The sequence below is a fragment of the Nicotiana sylvestris genome, chromosome 6 (genome assembly GCF_000393655.2).
Source record: "Nicotiana sylvestris chromosome 6, ASM39365v2, whole genome shotgun sequence".
Taxonomy (NCBI): Eukaryota; Viridiplantae; Streptophyta; class Magnoliopsida; order Solanales; family Solanaceae; genus Nicotiana; species Nicotiana sylvestris.
The window spans coordinates 19,885,117-19,900,566 of NC_091062.1; the positions used below are offsets into that span (position 1 = coordinate 19,885,117).

General features: G+C 41.8%; 1 protein-coding gene across 1 annotated transcript; it reads right to left on the minus strand.

The window, feature by feature from the left end:
- Positions 1-11,773: 11,773 nt before the first annotated feature.
- Positions 11,774-15,046, minus strand: LOC138870339 (uncharacterized). The gene is made up of 5 exons (XM_070148136.1): positions 14,789-15,046; positions 14,039-14,094; positions 12,656-12,950; positions 12,218-12,289; positions 11,774-12,037 (listed from the first exon to the last, which is right to left on the minus strand). Exons 1-5 carry the CDS (start codon positions 15,044-15,046, stop codon positions 11,774-11,776), a joined length of 945 nt encoding a protein of 314 aa, XP_070004237.1.
- Between the last annotated feature and the right edge of the window lie 404 nt (positions 15,047-15,450).

The window sequence follows — 15,450 nt, forward strand, 5'->3', positions numbered from 1 at the left end:
GCAAGAAATAAAAACAACCACTACCTACCTGCACAGGCACGTGAGATTGAAAGTCGAGCAAACTCGAGTCAAGGCCTGACTCGGAGACTAAGCTTAAACTGCTGAACAAAACACAGAGGCCCCAACGCCTGCTCACGTCAAGGATCGCACATAAAAACCTCTAGGCCTGCCCGATCAGTTCCGGACCTGCAAGGATCCCGCCAAAATGCGGAAATCAGCCTGTCTGGCTAAAGGCAAATGCAAGAAAAGAGGTAAAACTTCAAGATTTCTCTCGTTATACATATACCCGAGAAGATGCGCTCTCTATCTACAGGCATTCTCTATAAAATAGCAAATACAAGGTGGAAAAGTCTATGCTCTCCCTCAAAAAGATTACTGTTTATCAACCCCAGCCTCGCTCTCCGTAACATCAGCGATAAGCAACCGGGCGTCATGATCGACCACCTTCGCTCAGGCGAATTCTTACAAGAGGGCAGAACCCCTGGCATGGGTCCCCTCCGGCGCCCGTCCCAAATATCTACGATGAATGCGTCCCTCGAAGGCTAGCTTCGACCTAGCTTGTTAAAAGACATCCTTAAACAGGTCGACATTCCCTCATCGCCCTCGGTCCGGCTCAGTACCACATCCGCCTGGGCGCTGGTTATTCTCAACCTGAGCCTTTGGAGGGATCAAACTGTAGCTTCGCCATCATGCCTGCTCGAACCAAAGCTCGAGGCTCGAATCTACATTTGAAACTCACAGGCACTCCTGGGTCGATTGGCTCCGCCCCCAAGGTTGAAGAAGAAAAATGCTTGCTACGAGAAGGCTCTTGCCTCATTGAAAGGCCTCTGTAATACAAGCTTCGATGTGCCCCGCACCGCCAGAACACCAACTCAACCCCTCCTTCCCTTTGCCAAAAAACCTAAGGGGATTCCCCTCATCCAGGGCCTCCTTGAAGTATAGCCTCTTGGCGGAACAACTCAAAACTTGAGTCTGTCGGAATCCTACGGAAGGAAAACTTGACGAGAAAAGGAAGATCCGAGATACAGAAGAATCATGCTAAAACTCACCACAAAGTAAAACCGGCAAGCCCACTCGATGGTCAAACGCATTCCTGTTGGCCCAATCCTACTTGGCCCAAAAGAACCGCCATCCTGGAATCAAGGGATCTAGGAGCGTCCGACTCAGTCGATGCATTCTCCTCAAAAGCACGAACCCACATCGCCTCGATAAAAGCTCTGTCGCATTATGAAGTGCATATGTCACTATGGTCGTTGCCCGCATAGGAATCCACGACTCCCCCGGAGACGGCACAGCTTCGCCCCTGAGGGACCGCACGACACCAACGACGCCCGCACAAACGCGGTAGAGAAAGGGAGGCACGGATATTAAATCCGCCATCGCCATAGGCAGAGCTGGCGAAGTGCGAAACGCACCGCCTGAAGGGCATCTTTTCATCTCTTCAAAGAAATAATGCGGGTTTCGAAGGTGTGGTGTCAGCAGTTAACACCCAGGAGGAACGATTCGCCCGAGCCCAGTCTCTGCCTTCCCTAAATAAACAGTCGTTAAGGGCACACTCCACCACCACCATAGAGACGGCAGGCCCCGACGATTCCCGAGGAGGCAAAAGCGGCCTCACATTGCATATGGGAAGAGCGACAACAATTCAAAACCAACCAAGGACACCAACCATCAGCACCATCTCTGGCGTCAAGGTAATAGTCAACCCCGGAGGCCTCCATCGTAGTAAGACAAAGCCCTAGAAGGCCAACAATGCCCTCACCAACACAAGATTGGCGCACGGCCTTAGAGGCCTCCGCCGAAGGAAGCCAGCTAACAAAAACAATAATTTTTAACATACAAGTGAAACAGGTCCCGGGTGCTGGTTAGGATGGTCCAAACACAGGCAAGCCTCCGTCTGGAGACCACCTTCGAGAAGTCATCGGCGTCCCTAACCCGCCAGCCCTCGGGCAAGCCTCCTCTCAAAGGTTACTACAAGGTCCGAAGACATTATCCACGCCTTCACGGTAAGGATCCGGCGGCCCGAAGTTATTGTCCTTACTTAGGGTCAGTTCACAAAAGACCCTATGCAAAGCCATTTTTATCAATCAAAAACTCCAGGAAGGCTCAAGATAGCACCTGAGTATAGGCAACTCCTCAACAGAAGTCAATCATATACGTTCTAAAAAGCTATCTATATCCAGTCCAAAGGGAACCCCAGCCCGAGCCTATCAGATCGACTTAGGCTCGGCCCGGGGTATGACGATAGGCTCGGAAAAGAGCCATATCAATTAGTAGAAGATCGGGAAAAACACTTACATCTGAGCCCGGCATCAGCAGCCAACAACGAGGGAAGACATTCAAAGGCCTCGAAGGGCATAAGGGCACACAAAGGCAAGGCAATAATCGAAAGCAGAAGCAAAAGTATATTTGTATTCATAAAAATTCATGAACAGCAGCCCTCGAGGGGTCCTTAGATATGATTACAAGAGCCCGCAAGGGGATTCTCACACAAAAAGTAGAAGAAATCTAAAAATATGCATACAGCAGAAACCTACGAGTCTAGCCTATTTTTTTGTATGTGTCATCCTTGTCGTCATCCCCTCAGGCATATGACCTCAAAGACAATATCTTCCAAGACTGAGGCCCTCGGGGACCTCATCTCGATTCCTTAGAATGGCATCTTCAAAAGGAAAAGAGATGAGGAAAGGAGACAAGAATTAGCTGGGTGAAAAATCTGGCTGTCATAAATCTCGCCAGTATAAATCCCACCAAGCCACTTCTTGAAACGTTGCCTCGTCCCAGGAGGCAACAGCCAGCGGGAACCACCGCCACACCCCCCAGGAATCCAAAAAGGGTGTAACACGCCGAGCCGAGGGATGAGGGTAAGCAGCGGTGTATAATCCGAGCCTCCTCATGAGCAGCGGTGCATAATCCAAAGTGTCTTCCAGGGTCGAAAAGAATCAGCCCTCTGCATCATCGCCCCGAGCTGACGACGACAACAATAACAGCAACTACAGCAACAACAACAGCAGCAGCAGCAGCATCACAGCGGCACAACTTCGTTCGACCAAAAAGAGATCAAGAGAGGATTCAAGGCGCATATGGCATAAATTCTTGAAGCCACGAGCCTCAAACATGGCAAGATAATAGAGATTTAAGACAGCAGGAAAGGAAGAAGAGATAGGTATCGAAGGGAGTTTGAATAAAAAAGTCATCCACAAGAAGCCCCATTTATAGGGAGGGCAAAGTAACCGACGACGCCATTACTGCCCTCGAAAAATGTAACAGCAGGCGCAATTAGTGCATCGTATAAGCTGAACCGATAACAACAACACACCTCCGAAAAACGAAGAGTTGTAACATTTTGGGTGATCCTGAAGAAGGGAAAAGGCGAGGCGCCTCGATACTTGTAAAAGGAGGGTTGCACCGTCGGCACGACACCGTTACAGGAGACCGGGAAATAGTATGTCAATATCGTTTCTTATCACTTCCCTCTAAGAAACGCGAAGACTATCTGTGTGTGGTGAAATTTGGGGGGCCGATTTCCCCTTGACATAATACTCCGAAGGGTGATCCCGGAGGCACGGGATCTCGAGTCAGTCGCTTCCTTCAAGGTCTGTCGATGCTTTGCCAAGGATAATATCAGTCGGAGCCCCGACGAACGCAGAAATCTCCCGAGGAATGCGCCTGGGATTGATCAAGTCCATTCGAGTGGCTCGACGTCAGCTCACATACGATATAAAGCTAACCAACTGTCACATCTCATTCTCTTTCATCACACAACGTATTTTGTACTAAGTTTGAGCTTCCCCTTTCTATAAAAGGGGGGTCACTAATGCCTTGTAAGAAGGGCTCCAATTATCCTACTCAAGTGCTATAATATCTTCTCTCTCTTTTCCTTTCTAATTTGCTTGTCCCCATTGGCTCGAAGCCATTTATCTTCATTTACTTACTTGTTTTTTCTTTGTTTATCACTTGGTACTGGCCCGAAACCGCCTTCATACCCATCTCCTTTTTACTTGTTCTTCAGTACATAGCTTAATATTGGCCAAAAAGAGCCTTATCTAATTGTATCTTTGACTGTTATCTCATCCCTGATTGCCCCCGACAGCTCGGGCTCGACTCGAATCACGACCCCGAGGTCCCCATCGACCAGTTCCGCATCCGGGCAACAGGCCCCTTCGGTTTGATTACTGCCCCATTTTAACGTGCATTTCATCTTCGAATTCCATATTGTTAGCATCAACTACTTTGACAACTAGCTCGGGAATAGATCACGTATTTTTAGAAACCTATTTACAAATTAAATTGTCGTTACCATTTTCACGGTAAACACCCTTGCTTTAGGCCCCTCAAAAATTGGGGCCCCCAAATATTGTTAGTAATTATTTTTATGTCTCTAAACATTTTCATTAAAAACTGAATCTTGTAAGAAAATCACTAATTCTTTGAGAAAAGAAAGAAGTAGTTATGAAAAAGAACAACTTAAAGAAGGAGACATGGGCAATGAGCCTCTACCTGTAAAGAAATATATAATTTTTAACAAGCCATATATTTTTTCTAGGCCATGTCTTCCAAATTCATATATGTACATGTTCTTTTTTTTTCTTCCTATATATCTGCATATTCTGTCAAACAAAAAAATATCTTGTATAATTCGAATTCCACCTTCATTTTCATATTCTTTCTCATGTTTTCAAGCATTTAAATAAGTAAATTGAAGAAGTGAAACTCTCTCGTGGATTAGTTTATTTTGAAATCAATCATCAAGTTATCAACTTTCAGAATCATGTTTAGCCGTTCTAACTTTCTATCTTTTTTTAAAAATCAGAATTTAAACATGCCAACAACAAAATATGAATAACTTTTTAATACAACCTCAAAAAGCATTGCTAATAAATTTCTTTCAAACAATAGACAAAGTTTAATAAAAGTATAGGAAAGTGTTTTTAAAATGAACAAGTTTCTGATCTTATTGAGTTAGATTGTAATGAAATCAAAGAAAAAGAAGAATTCTGTATGTCAAAAAGTTAAAAAAAAAAAGTTACAAATAAATAAATTTGACTATTTTTTTAGGCTTCTTAACGCCTTTTAATAAAATTCGCTTCAGGCCACAAACATCATTGAGCCGCCCCTGATTGTGAATACCTTTTTTCAAGCGTTAACCAAATAATATTCAAATATACTTACCTAGTTTTAGGACCAGCATGCAGCATCTTCCCAAGAACATGTGTATGGGACATTTTAAATAGCACCAAAACATTGATACATTTTTCTTCCTCTTTTTTGGAAAATAATAATAATGATGTGATGGCTTCCATTTCATGAATATGACAGTAAGCTAACATGTGGCCTTCGTCATTATGTCTAATTACCGTTGCACCGAATAACAATGTTCTTTTGCACTTTAATTTATCCTGAAAAGAATATTTGTCTTCTAATATTAAAAAATAATTTAATTTTAAATATTATTTTAATTTTAATAAAGATAACATAGCAACATAAATATCTAAGGTAAGTTTTAGGATATAAGTTTTGAAAATTTTCTTTCTTTCTTAAATTTATTATCCATCAAACTGTATCACATTCATTGAGATGAACTGAGTACTATCTTAATTCTAGCTTGCAAAATTAAAAAGTTGCTATTGCTTGATCTTTCTGATCGAGCCCGGTAGAAGTTTGTGTTGTGCAATTGTCCTATAATCTTGTTATTTGTTGCCCTTTGTTAAACTATAAAATAAAGGATTAATTATCTCATATGGCAAAGGTTGATACCTTATTTATTTTAAATAAATACCATTTTAAAAAATTATATTTTATAACTACTTTTTGATTTTTATAGTCAAATATCTATTTATGGTTAGCTCCTACCCGTAAGCCATAAAATATGTTGTCCTCTCTCTCAAAAAATACACAGCCTCTCTTTCTACCATTCCTTTCTCGGAACCAAACAGAAAATCTGTGCTTCCAGCCGGCGACGCAACAGCTCCCGCCGACGGAGACGCGTGAATCGGCTTGAAATTTTGCGTAACCTCCCACGGGTTTTATATGGTGAATATTGAGATAAATAAATACTAGAACAAGATGATACAATAATACACAACGATGGCCACAAATTTTGTTCTTTTTTTTATTCTTTCTTTTAGAAATTAAAATTATTTTTATTAATGATGGTAGTATCCAGACCAACTTGTGTACATCTCAACTATTCTACTAGATAATTATTAATTAATTTTATCCATCAAATTTAGGCAGATGGAAATAACTAAATTTTAATGATATTTAAGTTAGATTTACCAAAAACGAAATAAAGAAAAGAAATGTACAAAAGTTGCTTTGGCACTGCTTCCTTTGATTTTTTTTTCAAATTAGTAACATTTTAATTTCAAATGATCTGAGTTTGAAAATGAAAGTATATATGTTACTATCCTATGATCAGACAAGAGAACGAATTGTCAGATCGGGGATAATCTCCTTATTAGCAATCAAAACCACTTGATATTGTCAAGGAGTTTAATAAGTTGAAGTTAGTTAGAATATTCCATTTTTATGATCCTATTGTCACAACCTAAATAAGATTCAGATCATATATAATTTCTCTACGTTATAAATATATATATTATATTATGGATGTATATTTAGTACTCAGTTGTAAATAAGCTTTCTGAAGAAGCTTATTCATATGGGACTTTGTCGTAAATATGTTTATCTATTTAGTACTCTATTGGAAATAAGCCTCCTAAAGAAGCTTATCATTTCGATACCCGTTATGGATAAATATTACACCCGGTGAAAGATTATCTATATCTGGTACAATAGCAGTTTACAAGCAACATACAAGCAGCTTACACAGCAACTTGCAAGCAGCTTGCGGTAGCAACTTGCAAGCAGCTTGCGGTAGCAACTTACAAGCAGCTTACACAGCAGCTTGCAGTAGCTGCTTACAAGCAGCTTACACAGCAGCTTGCAGTAGCTGCTTATAAGCAGCTTCCTTTCTTCTATAAATACACGAGATTTCAGTTCATTATGTACATCAGTTTGAAAGTTGAATAATATATCAGTTTCTCTCTATACTTGTCTTTAGTTTATTTACTTTACAGTCGTTATTTTATAACACGTTATCAGCACGAGACTCTATCATCTCGAGCAAATACTTTGAAAGTATCAGAGAATATGGATAATCCTCAAATTATGTTTGGATCAAAGACCAATCAAGAAGACATTTGTGTAATTGATAGTGGAATAACTCATGCCATATTCAAGAATCATAAATTCTTTTCTTATTTGCATAAGGAAAAAATAAATGTTTCATCAATTTCTGATAATATAAATTTGATTGAAAGCTCCGGAAGAGCCATTATATTTCTCTCTAAGGGAACAAAATTTATTATAGACAACGCATTGTTCTCCTCCAAGCCTTGAAGAAACTTGTTGAGTTTTATAGATATCCGCCGAAATGGGTATCATGTTGAGACAATAGATGAAATGAACATAGAATATCTTTGTATTACAAAGAATATTTCTGGCCAGAAATGCATTGTAGAAAAGTTACCAACTTTATCTTCTGGCTTATACTATTCAAAGATCAGTACAGTTGAAGCGCGCTCTATAGTAAATCAGAAGTTTACTGATTCAAATATGTTTGTGCTTTGGCATGGCCGTTTGGGCTATTCTAGATCAATAATGATGAGACGAATTATTGAAAATTTGAGTAGGCATCCACTAAAGAACTTGAAAATTCTTACAAATGATGAATTTTCTTGTGATGCTTGTTATCAAGGCAAAATGATCACTAGACCATCACCAATGAAGGTTGGCATCGAATTCCCTGCCTTTTTAGAGCGTATACATGGGGATATATCTGGACCTATTCACCCACCAAGTGGGTTGTTTAGATATTTTATGGTCCTAATAGCATCTTCAAATTAGTCTCATGTGTGCCTACTATCATCTCGCAACCTGGTGTTTGCAAAGCTATTAGCCCAAATAATTCGATTTAGGGCACAATTTTCAGGTTATCCTATAAAGGCTATTGGCCTTGATAATTCTGGAGAACTCTCATCTCAAGATTTTGATGATTATTGTCTATTAATTGGGATAAAAGTTGAACATCATGTAGCTTATGTTCATACTCAAAATGACCTTGCAGAGTCATTTATTAAATGTCTGCAATTGATATCAAGACTGTCACGACCCAAGTTCTCCCTCTGTTAACTGTTGTGACGGCACCTAGTCTTTACGACTAGATAAACCTAACAATTTGCAAGAAAAAAAATAAAGATACGAAACTAGCAATTTACGGGTAACAAAATAAAGAAGTTTAAAAATATCGCTCAGCATATACAATATCACTCTCTCAGACTAAACAAAAACATTCCCAAAACTCGGAATCTCATGAATCACAATCCAAAGAAATACATAGTGTTCTAACTCCAGACGTCTAAACAAAAGTAAATACAAGAAGTCTATAGCTAAAAGGGAGAATAGAGAGGGACTTTTAGGTCTGCGGACGAGGCAGATATACCTCGAAGTCTCTGAATCACTCCGCCTCATGGATAGTATGGCTGAGCAGAAGAACATGGATCTGCACACGAAAAACTTGTGCATGAAAGGGCATGAGTACATCATAGCGGTACCCAGTAAGTGCCAAGCCTAACCTCGATCGAGTAGTGAAGAGGTCAGGTCAGGGTCCTACTAGTTATATATATAACAGGGTAAAAATAATATGAAATGAGACAGTATAATTTAAATGTTAATAGTCAATAAAGATGAAATCACAGAAAGAAATAACTCAATACATAGAGATAGTAATAGGGGATCTCCCAAGATAACGTCCCGTAGTCCCAACGTAAATGTATAGAGGATCTCCCGGGATACCGTCCCGTAGTCCAAATCGTAAATGTGCAGGGGGATCTCCCAAAATACCGATCCGTAGTCCCAAAGTAAATATCCAGTACAGGGGGATCTCTCGAGATACCGTCCCGTAGTCCCAAATATAAATGTGCAGGGATATCTCCCGGAATACCGATCCGTAGCCCCAAAGTAAACATGCAGGGGGATCTCTCGGGATACCGTCCCCTTGTCCCAAAGTAAACACACGATAGTCTCAAGAAAAGAAATCTACCGTTCTATTCAAGTTTGTATCAATAAACTGGAAATTCTACTCTAAATATGCTACATAGAATCCAAGTAAGCCGTTACAACGGATAAGACAGTTAAGTCACATAGGCATATTTTCCTGAGCTAAACAGGAGGTTTCACATACTAGTATTGCTCAATTAAAAGAAAACATACATTTACTTAATAAAAACGGGGTATTTCAACAATCAGTACATATACGCACTCATCATCTCACGTACACAACATTCATATAACAACAGTACCAAAATCCTAAAGGAGTTCCTCCACATAAGGTTAGGCAAGCCACTTACCTCGAACCAACTCAAAATTAATCTGAAATCATGCTCTTGCCACGAGTATCCAACTCCGAGTGGCCCAAATCTAATCAAATCAATTATGTAACGTAAATAAAACTACAATCAACTAATTTAACTAATGAATTTAAAGTTATGGCGAGAAATAAGAAAAACGCCCAAAAATCCTCTCCCAACCCACGTCTCGGAATCGGGTAAAAAATTATGGATTATGAACACTCATTCACTCACGAGTTCACTCATACAAATATCATCCCAATCCGACGTCAAATTCTTATTCAAAAACTCAGATTTTCCATTAGGGAACTTTTTCCCCAATTTCCAAACTTCTACCCTCAAATTCCTTAATTAGATGAGAAAAATAACAATAGATTAATGTATTAGAACCAAATTAGAGTTAGAATTCGTTACCCAATAGTTCTCCTTCAAAATCTCTCAAGACGCCTTCTACCGAGCTCTAAATCAATTTTAGAAGTTATGAACTCAAACCCTGGATTTCACTCTTTTCTGCCCAACGATTTCTGCTTCTACGAGGGGACAACCGCACATGCGGTCCCGCTTTTGCGGCTCAGGCTCTGCACCTGCGGAAATTCATTAAGCCACTAGATTCCGCACATGCGCTCCTCTCTTCGCAGATGCAGTTTCGCTTCTTCTATCCTTGAGCCACATCTGCGACAATTGATCTCCAAGCCTCAGAGCATCTGCAGTCACCAATCCTCTTCTATGGCACCGCACTTGTGGTCCAAACTCTGCAGGTGCGAAACCAACAGGTTAGTACATCAGAAATTTTTCTAAGTCCGAATTCAATTCTGTTAAGCATCCGAAACTCACCCGAGGTCCCCGGGACATCAACCAAACATACCAAGCAATCCTAAAACATCATACGGACTAAGTCGAACCCTCAAATCACATCAAACAACACTAAAACCATGAATCACCCTCCAATCCAAGCCTAATGAACTTGAAATCTCAAGAATTCTACAACTGATACCGAAACCAACCAAACCATGTCCGGTTGACCCCAAATTTTGCATACAAGTCATATTTAACACTATGGACCTATTCCAACTTTCGGAATTGGATTCCGACCCCGATATCAAAATTTCACTATCGGTCCGAAAACTCCAAAAATTCAACTTCCAGCATTTCAATCCTAAATAGGCTATGGACCTCCAAAACACAATCTGGACACACCCCTAAGCCTGAAATCACCCAACTGAACTAACGGAATCGACAAAATTCCATCCCAGAGCCATCTTTACATTGCTCCGACTACGATCCAAATTCTAAAGCTTAAACTCTCATTTGGGGACTAAGCGTCCCAAAACACTCTGAAACTCAAGTTGAACCATCTCGGCAATTCACAATACCAGAAATAGACTCGGGGGAAGCAGTTAATAGGGGATCAGGGCATTTATTCTCAAAACAGCCAGTTGGGTCGTTACATCCTCCCCCTCTTGAAACATTCATTCGTCCTCGAATGCGCATAGAGACATACCTGAAGTTGTGAAAAAATGAGGGTAACGGGTGCGCATATCCTGCTCGATCTCCCAAGTCGCCTCCTCGATCGGCTGACCCCGCCACTGAACCTTTACTGATGCAATGCTCTTTAACCTCAGCTTTCGAACCTGCCTGTCCAATATAGCCACTGGCTCCTCAAAATAAGATAGATCCTTGTCCAACTAGATTTAAACTGAAATCCAACACGTACGACGGATCACAATAATACCTCTGAAGCATCGAAACATGAAATACCGAATGAACTTCTGTCAATCTGAGAGGTAAGGCAAGCTCATAACAAACCTCCCCAACACGTTGCAATACCTCAAAGAGACCAATAAACCTTGGGCTCAATTTGCCCTTCTTCCCAAATCTCATAAAGCCCTTCATAGACGAAACCCGAAACAAGACCCGCTCTCCAACCATATAGGAAATATCACAAACCCTCCGGTCCGCATAACTCTTCTGTCTGAACTGGGCTATGCGGATTCTATCCTGAATCACCTTAACCTTCTCCAAGGTGTCCTAAACCAAGTCTGTGCCAAATAATCTAGCCTTGCCCGGCTCGAACCAACCCACTAGGGATCTACACCGCCTACCATACAAAGCTTCATACGGTGCCATCTAAATGTTGGACTGATAACTGTTATTGTAAGCAAACTCTGCCAATAGCAAGAACTGATCCCAAGAACCTCCAAAATCCATTACATACACACGGAGCATATCCTCAAGAATCTGAATAGTGCGTTCAGACTGTCCGTCTGTCTAGGGGTGAAATGTTGCGCTCAACTCCACCCGAATACCCAACTCATGCTATACGACCCTTCAGAACTATGATGTGAATTGAGTACCTCTATCTAAAATGATGGAAACTGGAATACCATGTAGACGATAATCTCCCGGATATAAATCTCCGCCAGCCACTCTGAAGAATAGGTAGTACACACAGGGACGAAGTGCATGAACTTGGTCAGTCGATCCATAATTACCCAAATGACATCGAACTTTCTCAAAGTCCGTGGGAGTCCAACTACGAAGTCCATGGTAACATGCTCCCACTTCCATTCAGGAATCTCTATCTGATGAAGCAAGCCATCCGGTCTCTGATGCTCATACTTCACCTGCTGACAATTGAGGCACCGAGCTACAAACCCAACTATATGTTTCTTCATCATTCTCCACTAATAGTTCTGCCTCAAATCCTGATACATCTTCGCAGCACCCGGATGGATGGAATGTCGCGAACTGTGGGCCTCCTCTAGAATCAACTCCGGAAGCCCATCAACATTGGGTACACATACCCGACCATGTATTCTCAATACCCCATCATTACCAATGGTCACATCTGTGGCATCACCATGTACAACCTTGTCCTTGAGGATAAGCAAATAAGGGTCATCATACTGACACTCTCTGATACGATCAAACAAAGAAGACCGAGAAATCACACAAGCTAGAACCCGACTGGGCTCCGAAAGATCCAATATCACAAACTAGTTGGCTAAGGCCTAAACATCCATCTCCATGGGCCTCTCCACTACTGGTAGATAAGCCAAACTTCCCAAACTCTCCGCCCGACGACTCAAAGTATCAGCCACCACATTGGCTCGGGTAATACAAGATAGTGATATCATAGTCCTTCAACAGCTCTAACTACCTCCTCTAATGAAAATTAAGGTCCTTCTGCTTGAACAGATGCTGCAAACTCCGGAGATCAGTATAGATCTCATAAGGAATACCATACAAATAATGATGCCAGATCTTAAAGTGTGAACAATAGCAGCTAACTCAAGATCATGGACAGGATAATTCTTCTCATTCACCTTCAGCTTTCTGGATGTGTAGGCAGTCACCCTACCGTCCTGCATCAATACCGCTCCAAGGCCAATCCTCAAGGCATCACAATAGACAATATAAGACCTTGAACTTATTGGCAATATCAATATTGGAGATGTAGTCAAAGCTGTCTTGAGCTTCTGAAAGCTCTCCTCACACTCTTCCGTCCATCTAAACTGAGCACACTTCTGGATCAGCCTGGTCATAGGTGTTGCAATAGATAAAAATTCCTCAATAAACCAATAGTAATAACCCGCCAGCCAAGAAAACTTCGGATCTCTATAGCTGAAGATGGTCTAGGACAACTCTGCATTGCTTCCACTTTCTTCGGATCCACCTTGATCCCTTCACTCGATACCACGTGACCCAAGAATGCCATAGAATCCAACCAGAACTCACATTTCGAGAAATTTGCATATAATTTCTTTTCCCTCAAAGTTTGAAGCACTATCCTCATGTGCTACTCATGATCCTCCCAACTTTGGGAGTATACCAGAATGTCATCAATAAAGACAATGACGAATGAGTCAAGATGTGATCGGAATAAACTGTGCATCAAATGCATAAATGTTGTTGGGGCATTGGTCAGCCCAAATGACATAACAAGGAACTCGTAATGACCATACCGGGTCCTGAAAGTAGTCTTCAGGATATTTGGCTCCCGAATCTTCAACTGATAATAACCTGAACGCAAGCCAATTTTAGAAAAAACTCGAGCACCTGTAGCTGATCAAATAGGTCATCAGTACGAGGCAAAGGATACCGGTTCTTCATTGTAACTTTGTTCAACTGGCGATAATCAATGCACATACGCATAGAACTATCTTTTTTCTTCACAAACAAGATAGGAGCACCCCAAGGTGACACACTGGGCCGAATAAAGCCCTTATCAAGCAATTCCTGTAATTGTTCCTTCAACTCCTTCAACTCAGGAAGAGCCATACGATAAGGAGGAATAGAAATGGGTTGAGTGCTCGGCAACAAATCAATGCCAAAATCAATATCTCTGTCGGGTGGCATACCCAGAAGATAAGCTGGAAACATATTAGGAGAATCCCTCACTACTAGGACTGAATCAACTATGGGGATATCAATACTGACATCTCTCATATAAGCTAGATATGCGTCACACCCTTTCTCAACTATTCGCTGAGCTTTAAGAAATAAAATAACCCTACTGGTAGTGTGATCTAAAGTACCCCTCCACTTTACTCGAGGTAAACCTGGCATAGGTAGCATCACAGTTTTGGCATGATAATCAAGAATAGCATAATGGGGTGACATACATTCCATGCCCAAGATAACATCGAAATCTTCCATGCTGAGCAGTAATAAATTGGCTCTGGTCTCAAAAATACAAAGAGTAATCAAACACGACCGATAAATGCGGTCCACAATAAGAGAATATCCCACAGGAGTAGAAATATAAATAGTGGAACTCAAAGAATCTCAAGATACGCCCAAATGCATGGAAAATCAAGAGCACACATAAGAATAAATGGAGCCTGGATCGAATAGAACCGGTGCATCTCTATGACAAACTGGAACAATACTTGTGATTACAGAATCGGAGGCGATAGCCTCAGTACGGGCATAAAGATCATAGTATCTAGCCTGGCCTCCCCCTTTAGGGTGACCTCTACCTCCCCGACCTCCACCTATAGCTGGCTGAGCAGGTGCGGTAGCAACTGGTGCTGTGATCATAGCCTAGGAACTCTGCGGAGCACACTGTGGCTGAGAAGTCCGTGGAGGTGCACCTCTCTTAAGTCTAAGGTAATCCCTCACCACATGGCATGTGTCGTCACATTCAAAGCAAGCTCTAGGAGTACATGGCAGCTGTGACTAGCTCAGTCCAGGTCTACTGGACTGACCACTGAAAGCACCTCATGGAGGAGGCACGCTAGATACTGGAGGTGCATAATAAGGCTCCTAAGGTCTAGGAGGAGCTGGAATACCACTAACTGCTGGAAGAGCTAAATGAACGGGGTAACTCGTATAACCCCTACCATGATGAATTGTGACTGGGGCATAGGCACCAGAATAATGGCCCGACTCTCGAGACTCTTGGGCTCTCTCTCCTCTCTATCCCAAGAAAGCATGTCATCTACTCTCTTAGCAATGCTCACCACCTGCTGATAAGAAATATCCATCTCAAACTCCCAGGCCATGCTGGACCTGATGCTGGGAATGAGCCCCTCAATAAACCGGCGAACTCTCTCACGAAATATAAAAACCAAAGCCGGTGCATGCTTAGCCAAGTCAGTGAAACGGACAGCATACTCCAAAACAGTCATAGTACCATAGCGTAAATACTCAAACTTCGTACGACATGCGTCCCTGAGGCTCTAAGGAGCATACTCCCTCAAAAACATATCTAAAAACCGGGTCCATAAAAGGGAAACTGCCTCAGCCGGACTGTCTAACTCAAAAGTACACCAACACTGATAGGCTGCTCCTCGAAGCTAGAAGGCAGTGAATGAAACCCTACTCGATCCCGATATACCCATAATGTGGAGGATACGGTGGCACTCCTCCAGAAATCCCCGGGCATCCTCTAATGCTAGACCACTGAATGTAAGAGGCTTGTACTTCTTAAACCTCTCAAACCTCCGCTGCTCATCCTCCAAAGTTGCTGCCCTATCCTCAGGCTGGGGCTACAGGCGATACCGGTATAACTTATGGGATCTGATCAACCTAA

Bases quoted from the DNA above. Each gene is read 5' to 3' on its own strand.
- LOC138870339 (XM_070148136.1), bottom strand. From the start codon at position 15,046: ATGACTGTTTTGGAGTATGCTGTCCGTTTCACTGACTTGGCTAAGCAT. The intron at 12,951-14,038 runs GTATGTCACCCC...ACCTATGACCAG, and splicing joins TGTTATCTTGGGCATGGAAT to GCTGATCCAGAAGTGTGCTC. The intron at 12,290-12,655 runs GTATTCCTTATG...CTTATCCTCAAG, and splicing joins CTGGCATCATTATTTGTATG to GACAAGGTTGTACATGGTGA.